General features: G+C 40.6%; 1 protein-coding gene across 6 annotated transcripts in view; it reads right to left on the reverse strand.

Moving 5' to 3' along the window:
• Nucleotides 1-14,181, reverse strand: part of gria4a (glutamate receptor, ionotropic, AMPA 4a) — a 139,915-nt gene extending 125,734 nt beyond the window's left edge. For 2 of the 6 annotated variants that reach the window (XM_074679407.1, XM_074679410.1), the window contains exons 1-2: nt 13,674-14,179; nt 11,259-11,417 (exon numbers count right to left, since the gene is read on the reverse strand). In XM_074679407.1, the coding sequence (XP_074535508.1) occupies nt 11,259-11,417; nt 13,674-13,767 (253 nt within the window). In that variant the 5' untranslated portion in view covers nt 13,768-14,179. Of the gene's footprint in view, nt 1-11,258; nt 11,418-13,673 lie in introns of all 6 variants that reach the window. The other 4 variants (XM_074679406.1, XM_074679409.1, XR_012599103.1 and 1 more) reach the window with 3 other exon arrangements.
• Nucleotides 14,182-16,733: the final 2,552 nt, after the last annotated feature.

Below are 16,733 nucleotides of genomic sequence, written 5' to 3' on the forward strand. Positions count from 1 at the left end.
TGAGCCGTTTAATGAAAGAAGTGAGCAAGGGCGAGGCACACAGAAGTGCTGTGTGTGAGAAAGTTGAAAATATATGGACAGCTCGGCAAATCAATGTGTTTACGTCAAAGAGAGGGAGTGTTTGTGTGTGAGGGTTGCTGCTAAGCAGTAGCACAGAGTTCCATGAATCTACTTTACCAGCGCTCCGAGGCTGGACATGGATGTGACACACTGATGAACTCTTTCAAAGTAAGTGTTGTACATCCTCATGGTTATCACTGTATTAACACCCTTTCAGTTAATGGCCAAATCACCAAAGGAGCTGTAATTATCTTGTCAACATGGGAAAAAGGCATGTCCTGGTGTGCTTCTCTTGACATTTGTAATGAGCATAAAGGTGCGACAGCACTGTGGAAAAAGGCCCCGGGAAACCAACGTCAGGATGAGGTGTTAAAAACGGTGATGTCAGCCTGCCTCATACTGCGATCGATCAGATTATGAAGACATATTAGAATGACAAGAACTGTGAGAGCTGTAAAAGTGATAGGCTTAGCAAGAACTTTATTTCTAATGCACTTTATAGTGTCGTTTCTTCTTTCAGAGCAACACTGAGATGCTTCCACATAAAGCCTATCAGGAATCATTCACAAAGAAAGCTGATAGAGGGCATTTGTGTAGCTTCAAGGACCAGTGTGTGAAATATGTAATCTTTAAATTTTTATATATGTATAAAAGCTTTGACAGAAGGAGGTGGTTTTCTCTACAGAGTCTACAGTATTGGACTGAAATGTTTCTGATAGTTGAAACCAAACACACCATCCTAGAGGATAAAAAAAATCCTTCAGTTTTTGAAGGTTACCAATAATCAGTTGGCTGCAAAGCAAAACATCTCTGCTAAATACCTCAGAGCTGTAAGCACATGTCCTTGAAGCAGGATGACTACCAATTCGTACTCCAAGCTTTAAATGCTGTCTGCTCTGCCAAAAAAAAAAAAAAAACTTTTTGGCATCTGAAAGCAGGAGAAACCACAGTGACCAAAGGTGTCCAAAGTGTTACTTTAAAAGTTGGACTGCTCTGACCTGTAGCGATGTTGTCTTTTTTTTCCTAATACAGCCATGCTGGCTTCTAACCTCGATATGCACCATTTCAAAATAACATTTGGGCAACACAGGCATGCAAGTTCAAGCCTACATCTTCAGCTGCACTGAATTCACTTTTAGCCTGTTGCATTCTCATCATCAACTCACCCAATACGATAGTCCATTAATACCACAACTCTTCTGGTCACGCCCTCTTCTCTGCTTTTGCCACCACTATCCTGCAGTAGCAGCACTGCTTACTTTCAAGGGATATCACTTCTACCCTAGCACTTCTGAAAGGTAAAATAAGTCAGGGCAGAGTGTGAGTCGTCTAACTGAAAAATGTTGGTCCCTCACTGATTCTGGATAATTTTACAGAGAACAGTTAACCTTTTAAGTGTTACAACAGCATGGCACAGTTAATAGATCACAGGCATATTCTGACAGTCGCATGGACTGGACAGCCATCGTGAATGACAATGCTACACAGTAATAGATGTTCTATTTGAAGGTTATTTAAATGCAAATACAGTTATTTAAGGGTTGAGATTTAAATGATGAATACTTCTACTTGTCAGAACTGTTGGTCTTTTTTCTTTTCTTATTCAAATGACTAATTGCCTCTCTGAATTAATTAATTCCAACCTCAACCCCAGACAACAAAATGAGAGTGACACCTCAAGGAGCCTCTGACACCCACACATCGTCTCATTTGGGCTGCAGAGATAATCAGGTGCAGCCTGGATATAAATGCAATCTGCGGCAGTCAATAGTACATAAACAGTATGGATTTGTGAATGATTCACTACAAGTGCAATCTATATTAATTTGGGGTTTTATCCATTAGTGCATTAATCAACCACCCAAACTACACACAAATATCATCATCATCATCATCATCATTATTACTTGAGCTATCACACAACCTTTAGGACACAACAGAATAATATTCACCATAGTTTCTCTCAGTGGTGAACCCCAAAGGGTGGATGATTTGAACATGCAACTTGTTTTTGTGGCAGATGTCTATCTACATTAGAAGTTACCCATGGGGCAGGCATAAGATAATGAGGTGGTTTCAGGTGTGGTGAGGATGGAGAGATGTTTTTTTGATTTGGTTATCAACAACTGACAGCTTCATGTTTGAGCTGTTAATGGCATGGGGTGCAGGGGGAGGTAAATGTATACAAAAAAGAGGGTTTGTGAAGAGTAGAGCCTTAAAGAAACAGTGGCAAAAATAAAGTGTTTCAGACAGAGGATGAAATAAGGGTCTTCTAAAACACCAGGGAGAGAAAAACAGGGATTTTTGAGCTGTAAATCCTTTAAAACTACTACAGGGTACCAGAAGAACAGTATAAAACCAAAATAAAAGCACAATACAGTCTACTGTACCACCTTAAAAAACTGAAGCAGAAAATAAAAGGTGCAAATGGACACATACACAAATCTGAATGGAACAGTATGAATAACATTATTACCTTGCCCCTAAACATATAACTAGCAGTGTTAACACTAGACTGGTGGTAGAGAGTATAGAGATATTTTAAATACTTGTCGCAATTAATTAGGATAGCTCTAAACTCTGAGAGAGGAAGATGAGAGACAAAGTAATGGATTATTAAACACACAAGGAGCTGAATGAAAGAGACACTGTTCAAATTTAAGAAAACAGACAAGAGACAATTATAAAGTTCAACACGGGAAAGGCTTTGATTGTGTTACAGAGATGGCCGACTATTTTTAGCCTTAACAATATTTTTAAACCAGAAAAATCAATCCGAACATAGATTAAACTTGTTTGAAAAATTTTTGGTAACTGGGTAGAGGGTATGCACGTGATGTCAAAGCAAGCGGAAGTCGCTGCGGTTATGCCCACTGAGTGGCAGAGAGAGGGAGATGAGTGGCAGCGTTGGTTTAAATACCGTTTAAACTCTAAAACAAAATCAAAAATGGAGGAGAGCTGTTGCTCGATTGATTGAACTAACAGGTTTGAAAATCAATTAGAGCTTTCTTTTGACAGGCTACTGAAAGACAAAGAGAAGAGAAACAATCCAGGCAACTACAGCTGGATTTGCAGTTCCCATTTTGTGTCAGTTAACATGAATTTATGTTGTATTTTTTGGGTTAAATCATTCCTTAAATTAGGAAATCTCTAAATGTTAGCATTTTTCATTCATCACATTTTTCATAACTGAAACATTTTTGTCTATGTATGATTATGACCTTTTGCTCGACATGATTATTAAACTAACTCAAACTGAGGCTAACTGAGTTTTCCTAATGGGGGAGAACTATAGCACGAGCAGGTTAAGCTGTGTTCTATAAAGTGTTTGATATTAACTATACTTAAATACTGTCGTGGAGACGTTCATTAATAATACATGTTATGTTATCTTAAATACCCAAAGTACAAAAAGATAACACTTGTATTCACTTGGGTCAATACACTTAATACTGTAAACTGAATTATGTAGAGGTTTTTGAAGCATTCAGGCTTTACATTATGTGTTTTCCTGGCACTGAAATCAGGTACAAATAAATGTCAGGATATGGTTTCTGTCTGATGTTCACGGACCCCTGGTTCTCTGGTAGCTTCAACAAATCAATGTCGAGTCCAACTCTCCATAATTTTATGTCATATTCCACATTTTAACCGGTCTCGTCGTGTTTAATGCCGCACTCCACAATGCTAAGTGGGTTCGTTTCGCCACTCAAACCGACTGAAATGGGCGTGTCCCAGAAGGGCAGTGATGTAAACACATACCCTCTATAGGCAGAACAGTTTTCTGTGACTGTATAATAAATGGACAAAGTGGCTGAGACATCACCTGTTTGTTTGAATGCTGGTTCCATATTGAAAATGCTGAACTCAAGCTTTGTTGGCTAAGGCAGAGAGGCAGGCTGTACAGTGTGGACAGTAGAGAAATAAGCTGTTTTTAAAAAAAGTCTTTTGACATGTTTATTTTTGCAGCAAAAATCTGCTTTTTTGGCTTGGTGTGTTTTCAGTTTCCAGTAGCCAGTCTCAATCATACGCTTGAAGACCTGCAGTTTTTAACAATTCCATATAGTCTTCATATTTTAAAACCAGGGTTTGCCATTTAGTTATATTCTGTTAAACTACCAGCTAGTTATATATAAATTACTCATTATACAGAATAAAACAAAATACAATAAAAGTCAGATAGACTGAACATGTCAGAAAAGAACTGAATTAGCATAATAGCATATCTTTTTTTTCCTTTTCTGATCAATCAAAGCAAATAATTAAAACCTGAGAAAACAATGGAATAGGACAGATTCTCAACAGAGCAATGATTTGTCACTTCTACACTTTCTGACTTGAAATGGATTAAAATAGAGGAATAACCCTTCATATAAGGAATCACATTAAGAGTCATGACAGCACATCATCGTGTGTCTTTCAGCCCTGGCATCACAAACCAGCCATAACCACCTCTTTGTTACAAATCCTTTCCTCTCCATTTCTCCCTCCTCCGTCCCTAATTCACCTTATCACTTTCTGTCTATCTTCATCACGCTCTGTCTCAGCAGGTTCTTTTCACAGCACACACACACACACACACACACACACAGTCCCATGCCTTTACACCTCAGTGTCACACATGTTAGCACTCTTACACTTGGTATGGACAGAAATGTCAGCACACATACACACTCAGCTGCAGCTTTCGGCCATGCTAATCCCTGTGTATTATTTGCAATGAGCTAGTGAAAAAAGAGCGTGAGCCCAGTGGAATTGTGTGCTGCTCCTGCTGAGGCACATCAAAGGACACATATACAGGGATGTAAACACAGAAAGGAGACATTCAGACACAAGATCTCCACTGATACACTGATTCATGTACGACAAAAAGAGGCTGATACAGGGGTATGCATATGCCTCTGGAAACAACAAAGGGAGATTGACAGCAGCAGAGGCTATACGGATGTGTGACCCTGGGACAAGAAAATGGGCTGTATTCCTCGGTGAATAGGGGAAACGATGGGGACCAAGGATTTTTTATGATCCATTCACGCTTCCTGAATACTAGAATAGAGAAGAACTAGCCAAGGTCAGAGGCAGAATTCCCTATTCTAATGCGGAGCGTTGCTCACCACCCCGAGCAAGAGTCAGGGATTAATTTAGAGATCCATTCACCACGCCTGTGCGCAGAGAGAGCAAAACATGATGAAGAATGGAGGAGCACGGGGAAAGAGACAGACTTTGAAAAGAGGATAGGTTAGACAACAGGGGGAGTGATAGAGGGAGGAAAGAGAGAAATGGTAGGAGTGAGAAAGGAAGTGGACAAGAAAGAGACACAGACAGACAGAGGGACAGAGAGCAAGAGAGAGCGCGCAAGAGAGAAGTGGTTACGCATGTTATGTGCAGCCTGCGGAGACAGCAGACGATTCACATAGAAGAGCTTCATTTTCCAAACAATCCTCCTCTTATGGCCCATTGCCTTCGTAAGCGTGTGTGTGTGTGTGTGTGTGTGTGTGTGTGTGTGTGTGTGTGTGTGTGTGTGCCCCTCTAAGAGAAAGACAGACAGATGATATGTAGGCAGACACAACCTCTGCAAGAGGAAGGTAGAGTTTACTGCGCAGTAGAACTAAAATAATAGCAATCTTGATGTGCGAGAGAAAAAGAGATTTGTCTATATTTCCAAAGAATGAGGTTTGTGTTGTAAAGTGTATGCTTTTCTTATTGTCAAATAGGAGTGTACTGTGAGTTGTCAGACCTGGGCAAAGGCCAATAGTCCTTTGTTGTTTGTTCAGATGTCAGACAGAAACCTGCTAAAGAATAATTGTGAATCTTTTTTGCATGCAACATCATCCCACCAAGCTCCATAAGAACTTAGCTCAGTGTTTTCCAGCACTGACGATTCAACTCCACTAAAAAACACAACCACCTGTTTGGAGTAACAAGTATTCATATCAACAACTTCAACACTCTCAAACCTGTCTGATTCCTTTACATGTGCTTGGACCTGAGCCCACAGCAGATTTGTTTCCATCGAGGACATAACTCTTCTAAACTGGGTCATAAATACTCACTTAATTTCCAAATAGGCTGCTAAATTTCCTCAAACAGCTGGGCGCTACAGCTTTAAGCAAACTTTACCCAAACTACAAAAAATATGTGTGTATGTTTGGAAGTGCTTTCAGCCATAGGTGATTACACATTCAGGGCAACTTGTTGAGCGTTGTGTGTTTTGGTTAAGGCTGGGACATTGTTTTTCACCTGATTTGATTCTTTAATGATTTTTGGGGTGCGGATTCCATTTAAATCACAATTATAAAATATTTCTGATTCTTGCTACTTTTTTTTTTTTTTTTCTTTATTAATACCAGAACATGTGAAAAAGTTTTTTCAAACCCAGCTCAAAAACAAAGACTAAAATTAAGGAATTGAATTTGAAAGAAATATATATATATATATATACATATATATATATATATATATATATATATATATATATATATATATATATATATATATATATATATATATATATATATATATATATATATATATATATATAAAATTTCACCAAAAAAAATTCTGATTTAAAATTGTTCAACAAAAAATCCTGATGCTTTAATACATTTTTTTCTCCCATTCCTAGTTTTGAGAGTGTCTTGTGTGTTTCAAGATGATTTGCCACTAATGTGGGTGCACAAACAATGATTAAGAATATTAAAAGACTAAGTTGTGCCAACTTCATTTTGGCTTCTGCTGTTGTGCAGTGCAGTGCCCCTGAATCTACTCCATTGAATGCTACTACACTAAATGCATGAGATCATGCCATAATCAGAATAAATTCTAATTTACAACTGTTTTTATTACATAAAAGAAATTCAATGAGCTCTAAAATATAGAGGAAAACACAGCTCAGTGTTTTTAACTTTGTGTATTGTCCACCTCATATGTTTTAAAACAACAGCAGATGGTCTTTAAATCTGTGGCACCAGCTTGCTTTTGACACATAGGCCACCAGAAGTACTGTTTAGAGATTCTACTTGTTATTACTTGTTAAATGAGCTTACTGTTGCAAAGGCACAAAAGATGTCCTGCAGCACTTCCAAGTTCCTTCATTGAGCCTGTTTTAAATTCATTGAATGACTCTTATTACCTGACTACTAACTGATCATCCAGCTGTGTTACATGCTTGACCCTGATTGGTCAAAACTCCTTAATGACGGTTATCAACTTTCATTAACACGAGCAGCACCAGAGGCAGCCTGATCATGTTATGTCAAATCAATCTGCTGAAAAGAGCTCCTGCTTGTTGGCACCGTAGACCGTAAGGTGATGTTATTCCTGATGGATAACAGCCACATCCCAGCTGTCTTGTGTAATACTGCTAAGTGAACTTTGGAATTATGTTCCCAAATGAAATCTTTTCAGCCTTACTTATAGCTTTGCAACATAAAGATTTTTTTAATTAGATAAATCCTTTGTTGGCTTTAGTCTTTTTAAGGGATTATGTTGGCATTAACATAAGTATATAGGCTTGACTTTCAAATATAATGAAGTTTTCTCATTTTAGATTGAATAAATCCACTCATTCGTCACCATCTGACAGTTATGGATGCATCATTCTGTACAAAAATACATGCAGTATTGTATTACATACATTTCCAAAAAGTTTAGCCAGACAAATTTGATATCTCTGAAATCCTGTGGAATCGGCCAGGAGTTATATTGAGTTTTCTGGGGTGTAACAGTGCACAGCTGCACAGCATGGATTGGCTATAACTAAACCACCTGCAGGTCACAGGGGCTGAAGTCAGTGTAGACAACAAAGGAGTAAAAGCTCCAGGAAAGGTGAAGTCTTTAATATTACATCTCTTTTCTAAATTTAGATCTAGTTTTCCCCTTCAGCACACCCTATTACTCATAAGCAATACATTGAAGTCCCTCCTCTTTCTTCTGTTGCATTATAAAAACACCTGATGTGTATTCAATGTGTGGCTCCTCACTCACGCAGCCTAACAGTGAACAGAAATAGACGCAGCATGTAATGATATTTGTGGGTGGGAGGTAGTGGATGGACTATTAATTTTCCAATCACTGTAGGTTGTATTAACTTGTCTATTCATTCATGTGGAGCTACAATACAGGGGGCAGGAGACAAACAAACTTGGAAATTGCATTACACAGTTTTGATTTATGACTCTATGTGACTTGCATTTGGCTGCAGTTAAATTACAGAATAATACCCTTCAGGGGTATAAAATGTCAACATTTATTTCATTCCTGTGTAACCTCATACGGATCAATCTCCAGATGATATTAAAGATCTCAGAGACATTTAAGCACTGTAAAGAGAACCATTTCTTTGCAATTTTCAGTCACATGTTGCACAATAGGGAAGCTTATGTCAACTTTGATTTACATCCCAGGGCTATTTTAAGAAACTTGTTAAACACAGTGATAAAATACCTATGGGGAAGTATTGTATTGTTGTATCAAACTGTATTGATCCTGTTGACTGCCTAGTTAAAAGTCTCGTTGGTCTATTTGTATAAGTTAAATGAGAAAAGGAGGTGAAACATTTCAGTACATAACGCATACGAGGTGTAACGGCACAATAACCTTCTGTTATAATTTCTGCCAAAAGATCAGAGCCAACACTTGTTTTGGAAAATGTAGAGCAGGGGATTTAATTCATAACTGCATTATCTTGTTTGGGGTCATGTGGGAGGCGGGAGCTTATCTCAGCTGTCATTGGGTGAGAGGCAGAGCACTCCCCTACACAGGTTGCCAGTTTATTACAGGGCTTTCAGATAAAGAACTAAAGATACTCACATCTCCCGACAACTTAGAGAAACAAATCAAGCTAACTGGCATATCTTTGGATTGTGGGAGGAATCTGGGGTGCCCAGAGGGAACCAAAGCATACATGGAGCAATCATGAAAACTCTGCACGGAAAGGACCCAGCTGGGATTCCAACTAGTAGCATTCTTGCTGTGAGGGTACAGTACTAAGCATGGCACCACTGTGAAAACATGTTTTTAGTGAAATCATGTTTTTCTATTTTTTTTCTTCTATCAACATGACCACATGGTGCTCAGTAGCACTACTCTAAATTCCAGTTTTGCATAGCATTTAAGTGCAAATAGTTTTCAAACACATGCAATAATTTAAAGCTCCAGTGAAGAGTTATAGCTGCTTGTGAAACATAGTTTAAGGAACGAGACCTGGACCATCAGAGAGATACCTATTTCAGGTGAGCTTTTAAACATCATACTGCTGGTTCAACCTGATTTCCTCAAAGTTTCAGGGGAGGGGGCTGCCTTCACAAGACAGGAAATTTTCATTTTAAAAGAGGAATTTAGAGAGTGGGGCAGACATGCAGTAAAGAGTCTTGAGGAGGCTGGAAGTCAAACTTGCCACAACAATGCAGCATTTGTAGGACACACGCTTTGATCGCCACGCCTGAAATAGCCTCTGTTTACATTTTCAGAGCCAAAGTATGTAATATGTGCATTCCACATCAGGTGTTTCAAATACATCTATTTTTTTGTCTGAGGACACTTCTGAGGGAGAGTCTTTTGTCTGCAGCTGGTGCAAAGATCATTGTAAAAACTGTCCCCCACAGTAGCTCTGATGGAGTTTTCCACAGCAGAAAGTCTTGTATACCCTCTCATTTTTTATCTTTTATCTAGAAATAAAGGCCCGTCTCAAAGGGTCACAATCCAACACAAAGACACATGTACAGCCTGGAAGGCACTCAGTTGAGTGTGGGGGATGAACCAGTGTCACACAGCAGAGGTCAGCAATCCAATGACCAAGCACCTTCAGTCGAGTTGAAATGCAGGCAGAGGTTCACAGAGAAACTTTTCCACTTAAGGCAGGAAGCTGGAGTAAGCAATCCACCAAATAACAGTGTCTCACCCTCCTTTAGAGGACACGATAATGATAAAGTCAGTAATCTTTTTTGATGACAGAGTACAATCAGATAATTTTCAGTAAATTGCAGTGCCTTTCACAGCATACGGCATGCAGCACTCAAAAGGCTAGTCTAATAGAAAGGTTGAGCGTATACATCTTACAGCAGACAAAATAAGGTTGTTATCATTTTGGTTGCATTATGGTGCAAAAAAAGCAATGTGTGGAAAGTGGTAGCAGTAATACTTCCAGCTCAGAAACTTAGTTTGACTATTACTTGTGATTTAACTCAAGTCAGACAAATGGTCACTATTCAAAAAGCTTACAACATGTGTTTTGTAACTGCAACAGCACAATCATTAATATAATTGCCAGAGCTTATTTCAAGAGCTCTAATACCTGTATGACACTTTTACAAACAGGGCATATGAATAATTTTGTTTTTAAAGAAAAATGCTCCCAAAAATGATGCGTGTTGCTGTAGAGCCAGTACATGATATTCCTATCCATGTCAGACAAACACAGACACCTGTGGCACGCTGAGCTGCACTCCACTGCTGGCAACTGCTGGCCTCCCACATAGCCTTGTTAGCTCTGACTTGCCAGTACAAACATCTCTAACTCTCTCTTGCCAGCTTCCAGGTTGAGCTGGAGAGTGAAGGATTAGATCTGTACTCCCGGAGAACACAGGGGAACGGCGAAAGATTAGCTGTCATTCCTCAAAAAGATCAGAAAGGACACAAGTATCAAACGTTTCCTTCTGTTCTGAACACAAAGGGCCAATTCTCATCACCGTCTGGAACCAATCCTAATTCTGTTTTGATAATAAGGTGTAATTGTGACTGGTATGTTTTCAAAAACATGGAAACGGATGAAAAGGCTCATTAGAATGGAGGGGCTACCACTTATAAATGCTATTTCACATACTTGATGAAAAACTAGCTCGAACAACCCTTTGTTGCATCACACAATCATCTTTCATTTTGGATCATCAAATTTAGCATTTCAAAACTTTCAACCACTGTTGCAGAAGATACAGTTTGTTTATTTTAACCAAAGACCAATCAGCCTCTATGTTGTGTATGAAAACAGTAAATAAAGTTGCTGTCTAATCTGTAAGCAACTCAAGTTCCTTATTAAATCCATCTTTACTCAACTGTGCCGAGAGGAAAGAGAGCACGCTGAGCCTTACAGTCAAACATGGAGGCTGCCAGAGATAGAGGAAGTAGGGGAGAGATGTAAAGCATGAAAAAGATGAAGATCTCGCAGCTTTTTCAAGTTGCAAACACATTTCAGTACTTACATGCATTGGTGACAGCAAAGCTGTTGGCCGTTTCTATATTGTCGACATGCGGGACCAGGTTAAAGGGAGCTTCCGTAGCATTAGGGCTGGTGTTGTGAAGGAAGATAGCGAGTCGAAATGCTGTATACTCCTGATCAGTATTCCTAATGAACAACCCACCTGTACAGAGAGGAGCAAAAGAGAGGAGGGCCAGAGGGGACATGAGCATGATGGAGAGGAGAGGAAGAGAGGTATTGTTGGGAAGAAAGTGTGAGAGGGACATAAAAAGAGTCAAAAGGGGAAAGAAAGATAGATTGATAGAGAGGGGGAGGAGAGAAAACAGAGAAGGGGAGTCAGAGGAGAAAGCCAAGATCTTCATTAGTTCTGTTACAAAAAGGTAATTTGTCTTCCAGCACAAACATGAACACAAACACACTTGAGAATACCCACACTGCATTTCATTGATGGAATCAGAGAAAGACAGAGGGGGAGAGGGGAGAAAAGAAGAAAAGGGAGACAACTAAGCTGACAGGGAGGCAGTCAAAGAGATAATGAGTCAGAGAGGACATAAAAGACGACAGAATGAAGGCCAGATCAGAGTCAGGGAAATAAAGGAGAGTCATGGGCCTTACAAAAAGACAGAGTGCTGTTAGCCTTTAAAGATGAGGGTATCCCTTATTATGATCCACCTGACTTTCTGAGGAGAGACACGGGAGGGGAAATAATAAGAAGTCACTTGGAGGACAACGTTAAAAAACAGTCCCTAAGAGTTGTATGGGCTTCCTCTCTGATGACACTACTTCATGTCTTAGTTATAGCTGACTATGACAAACTTATGAGACTTAAGTTTAGTTCAATCAGGTTTAACTCTCTCTGAGCTACATCATAATGGGAGACTGTAAGGACTTGACTTCATTAAAGTGGAAAAAGAGAAAAAAAGGAGGGAGTGAGGGAAGATGATGGGGAGGTGTGTACAGACAGTGTGTTGTACGTAACATTTATCGTTTTACAAGATGTCATATTTGTATGTTTGTTTCTCATTTCTGGAAGAAGTTTTCTTCTCTTTTGTGCTTCTGTTTTATAAATACCTCTTGATGCATTGTATTAGATCAGTAACAATGATGTACACTGAACACACATTTTCAGTGAGACAACAGTCATTGCAAATGTGTTGATAGTGTGTAAGGTAGAAACTGCATGACTCATTTGATTTAAAAAGCAGTAATTCCTCCTGTTTGTGATAAAAATATTTACTGCAATGTTCAATATCTCTACTTCAGATTGCCCCTGGCACACGCACACACATACACACACGCACACACACACACACAGTGTCACATTTCAGTTAGACAAGGAATCTCAATATGTCCCAGTCATGACACCTTATTGCACCAGTCTGAGAAATTCTTCAGACTTACTCATGTGTGCCAGTCTCTGTCTCTCTTATGCGTACACACACACACACATGCAGTAAGAAAAAAAAAACATTCTGTGCTTCCACTGACATTACACTCGTGTGCAATGCAGAGATATGCAAATGCGTACTGAAGTGAACTGCTAGAGAGCCCAGCCAGCAATCCACAGTGTCTATCTGAGTCCTTAAGGATGGTCAGTGGGAGACAAGGAAAGAAAGCATGCGCTCTGATACATCATATATGCTTTCAAAAACCTGTGCCGATGTGTGTGTGCATGTGTGTATACCGAGCATAAATATTTAGCATATTAAGTTTATTGGCAGCTGTAGGGAGACAGAGTCAAGGAGCTGAATCCCATTATAGGACCTCCAAGCTGCCCCCCACAAGGAGTGATGCAGTGCATTCATTATCACACACATGCTCTATGCTGATGCGCGTGTGTGTGAGTACAGGAGAGACTTCTGCATGTGTGGTCAGTGTGCCCTAAGCAAACCCAATGTTGATACACATTTAGTTAACTTTATCAGTGATCTATGAGGCAGGCTTCTCCTGCACTGACAAGAGGGTAACTGGAAAAGGGCAGAGAGGGAGAGAGAATACTGCAGTGTCTAAACAGTGAAGAAGACTCGGAGGGAACAAAGCTTGCTTAAACATTCATGAGCCCAGATCAGCCTTTAAATACACAAAACACTGAAAAAGGAAAGCTAGAGTGCTGGAGTTAGTGTGGTTTTTGTACATCACACGAGTCACAGAAGACACGAAGACACCAAGCAAGCTCCCCAATGCCAAATATTTGCGAATCAGAAACTATGGAACAAGATGCACCAGAGCATTGTGTGTTTCTACACTTGTATTTCCTGTTATTCCATCATTCCTGCGCTCAAGTTTCGTTGTGATAGTGTCAGAATTTATTTTGCGGGATCCATTTTTCAACCTCAAAAACTGACACTCGGCTAAACGCATAATATTTAGTGGAGTGTGTCAGATCTGTGGGTCCGTGCGTAAAATTCCTCCAACTCACCTATCTGCACCGAGCTGGGGAAAGCCCCCGTCGCCAGTCCCCACAGGGCGGTATACAGCCCGAGAAAGTGCCAGGAAAAAATAATAATCCTCATTTTTCTTTGCTTTAATCCTTTCAGAAACTGTTGAGAGACATCGAGAAAGATAGAGAGGGGGAGATGCGAGAAAGAGGTAGGGGTGGGGGGGAGAGGCGGCAGAAATAAAGGGGGAAAAGAAGAAAGATGAGAGAGGTTTTTCCCCCGTTTTGTCCAGCAGTATTCCTACTCCATGGTGGGCTCGGTCGTTTCTTCCCCCTGCAGTGTCCGCTCAGGAGAGAGCTGTGCGCCTGGTGCACATGGAAAGACGCGGCGAGAAAGAGAGGGAGGGAGAAAGAGAGTGGGGAAACTCGCTGGAATGATTGGCGAGCTCTGAGAGCAGCCTGCATGGAGGGACTGGACATGCGCGCCCCGTCTCTACCTTTCTCTCCTCTTCCCTCACCCACACAGACCGATTCTCTCTCTGCTCCCTTCTCCTTCCCATCTTTCACTAACCCCTCCCGCCAGTCGTCCTTAACTTGCTGTAACACTGAATTTCCCGGCTGTAGCCTATTGATAAGGCTTGGTCTGGGTTCGTGCAGGGAAAAGCCAAAGGCAGAAAGAAATAATGAATGATCCGCGTGAGTGTGCGTGACAGCGCGCGCCACTCAGTTGTCCCTTCTGTGAGAGCTTGACAGCATTTAGCCTAACAAGGCTTTTTTTTTTTTTTTTTTAATCTGACAGAACTTCACAAGTTCATTTATGTTTCACACAAAAGCACGTGTGTCGTGCGCGGGACACCGAAATTGCTCCGAAAAAAAGACAAAGCTAGCAGACTTCGTGTCCTATGGTGTGACTGCGATGAGAAAGTAAGTAAAGGGCTCTGCTTGTTTCTAACTAATCACATTACAGTCCATTATGACGCATCGGTCCACAGTCCGACCATAACACACTCACTGCGTCCATCCAAGGCAGCAGCGTGTGGGGCAACTGCCAGAAACCGCAGGCCGCCTGCAGCTGCGGGACTCTGATGGCGCCCTGGGGACCCGCTAAAGGCGTCGTTGTGTGAATGCTAAACGTCACCAACCCCGTGAGCACAAACATCTGGCCACGGTAAAAGGAAGAGACAACCACAGAAAGCACGACTGTTAAGCAATGCAGAATGATAAGATCCAAACAATAATAAGGTGTATGTGCAGTTTACAGTAAGACATAAAAAAACGAAGAATAAACGCCTGAAGTGAACCATCTGAGATAGCCGTATCCTATCCAGAGTACTTTCATCGAGCCTGCCCCGGTAGCAGGTCGGTAAATCTGACAGACGGCCTGGGATAGCGTAGTTACACGGTGGAGAGCACAGTTTCATTTTTCCAGATGGCAAAACGAAAGTAATGCTTCATGGCTTTTCCCAGAGAAAGATGCGCTCTGTCCGTCTCTGAGGGGGTTCCCACGCGGATGCAGAACATAAGAGTAAAAAGAAATAGCCTGGAAAAAAAGCTTGTCCAACATTTCTAACACTGAACATTTCACATTTGAACATACAGCTTCTGCTTTGATGACGCTTAGACCCTTTGGTAACAGGGGGAAGCAACTGAAAGTCAAGTTGATTTTAAACTTGAATCAAGTGAAACATCTGTGATTCTACCCACGTGAAATATTTTCGAGTCCTGTGCAAAACAAACCATGTGCCACAGAATACGTGATGTTATGAGCTCAAACTGATGTGAAATGCAGCAGTTCCACTTTCATGCTGCAAACGTCCAGCTCCAGCATCGGAGTGACGGGCTCTGTCCATGGTACTGAAATCAAACTGCGATGCGTGGCAGCAGACTGGCTCTTCACTGCTTTCACACCATGCGCCCCTGAGAGTCTGCAGGCATCGCTAAAAACAAACAGCACAACAGGAGATGACATTGATTAGATAGTTCTCTCTAGGTGAGGGTGTGCTAATTAGGAAATCACCTATTGTGCTGCAGCCTGGGACTCTTTCAGCTGCCCTTTGTTTTGTATATGCATGTAAACAATGGCATACTGTTGCACACATTTTCCGGCAATTAACTTGTGATCATGAAAACCTTACTGAGCAATGCAATGTCCTCATAGTCCACAAAAAACATGTCCTTATTGCAAATTGCCTGAATACTGACACTTTTTCTGCATTTTGGTCTCCCAGTCTGACGTGACAGTTATCCCTGTGAGTTAACAGTGGACCTACAAATGATACTCAGATGAACAATAACACCACACTTTGCATTGCTAGTTAAGCACACTTAGGTCAGGGCTTTGAAGGTGGACAGCCAAATCATCTTTGGTTTCCTCACAACCCTAGTTACGCTTTCATTTATTTTAACAAACACATGCTGAAGTCCTTGCCCAACTGGTTCATGACATTAGGAGTGTGTGTTAAAGTATTCAGAACAGTTACACATACAGCTAACTTAAACCAGTGTTTTTGGACATTTTTCACCATAAAAAGCCATCAGCAGTGATACACTTTCTGAACTTTGTTTATTTTTCTTAAAAAAAAAAAAAGGAAAAGACTCACTAGTGTGTGTCGGATGTACTCTAGGGCTACTCATTAAAAATCTCTTTCCAAAACTTTCCTTGATTCACTGAGGTAAAGCTTTCTTGAATGTAATTCGTTTTTTTAATGGTTAAAGGTTATTCACTGTTGTTTATTTTTAGCTCGAAATCAGCACAGATGTTTAATCTTGAACAAAATGTCTCTTGAAGGGACTTCATTGACTCGACTCTCTTACTTATTTATGAATACTCACTGAATGTGATAATGACTTCTCCTGCAGTCTCTTAGCAGCATGTTTTCATGCTCGCTCAGACCGGCTGGGGACCCCAGGTTTTACTGTGAGTGGGCTAAATAAAGCATGTAAATGTTGCTGTAGGTTTGACACAGTCACACAGTTGTTAGAGAAATCCAACTGAATAAGCCAAATGAATTCTGACTTTTGCTTGCATCATGGCACTAGTACTCCCTCTCCCTCTCACTCTCTAACACACGTACACACACGTACACACACGTACACACACAC

This window comes from Halichoeres trimaculatus, unplaced genomic scaffold (assembly GCF_033239565.1).
Source record: "Halichoeres trimaculatus isolate MK-OKI-2021-1 unplaced genomic scaffold, fHalTri1.1 fHalTri1_scaffold_9, whole genome shotgun sequence".
NCBI classification, from domain to species: domain Eukaryota; kingdom Metazoa; phylum Chordata; class Actinopteri; order Labriformes; family Labridae; genus Halichoeres; species Halichoeres trimaculatus.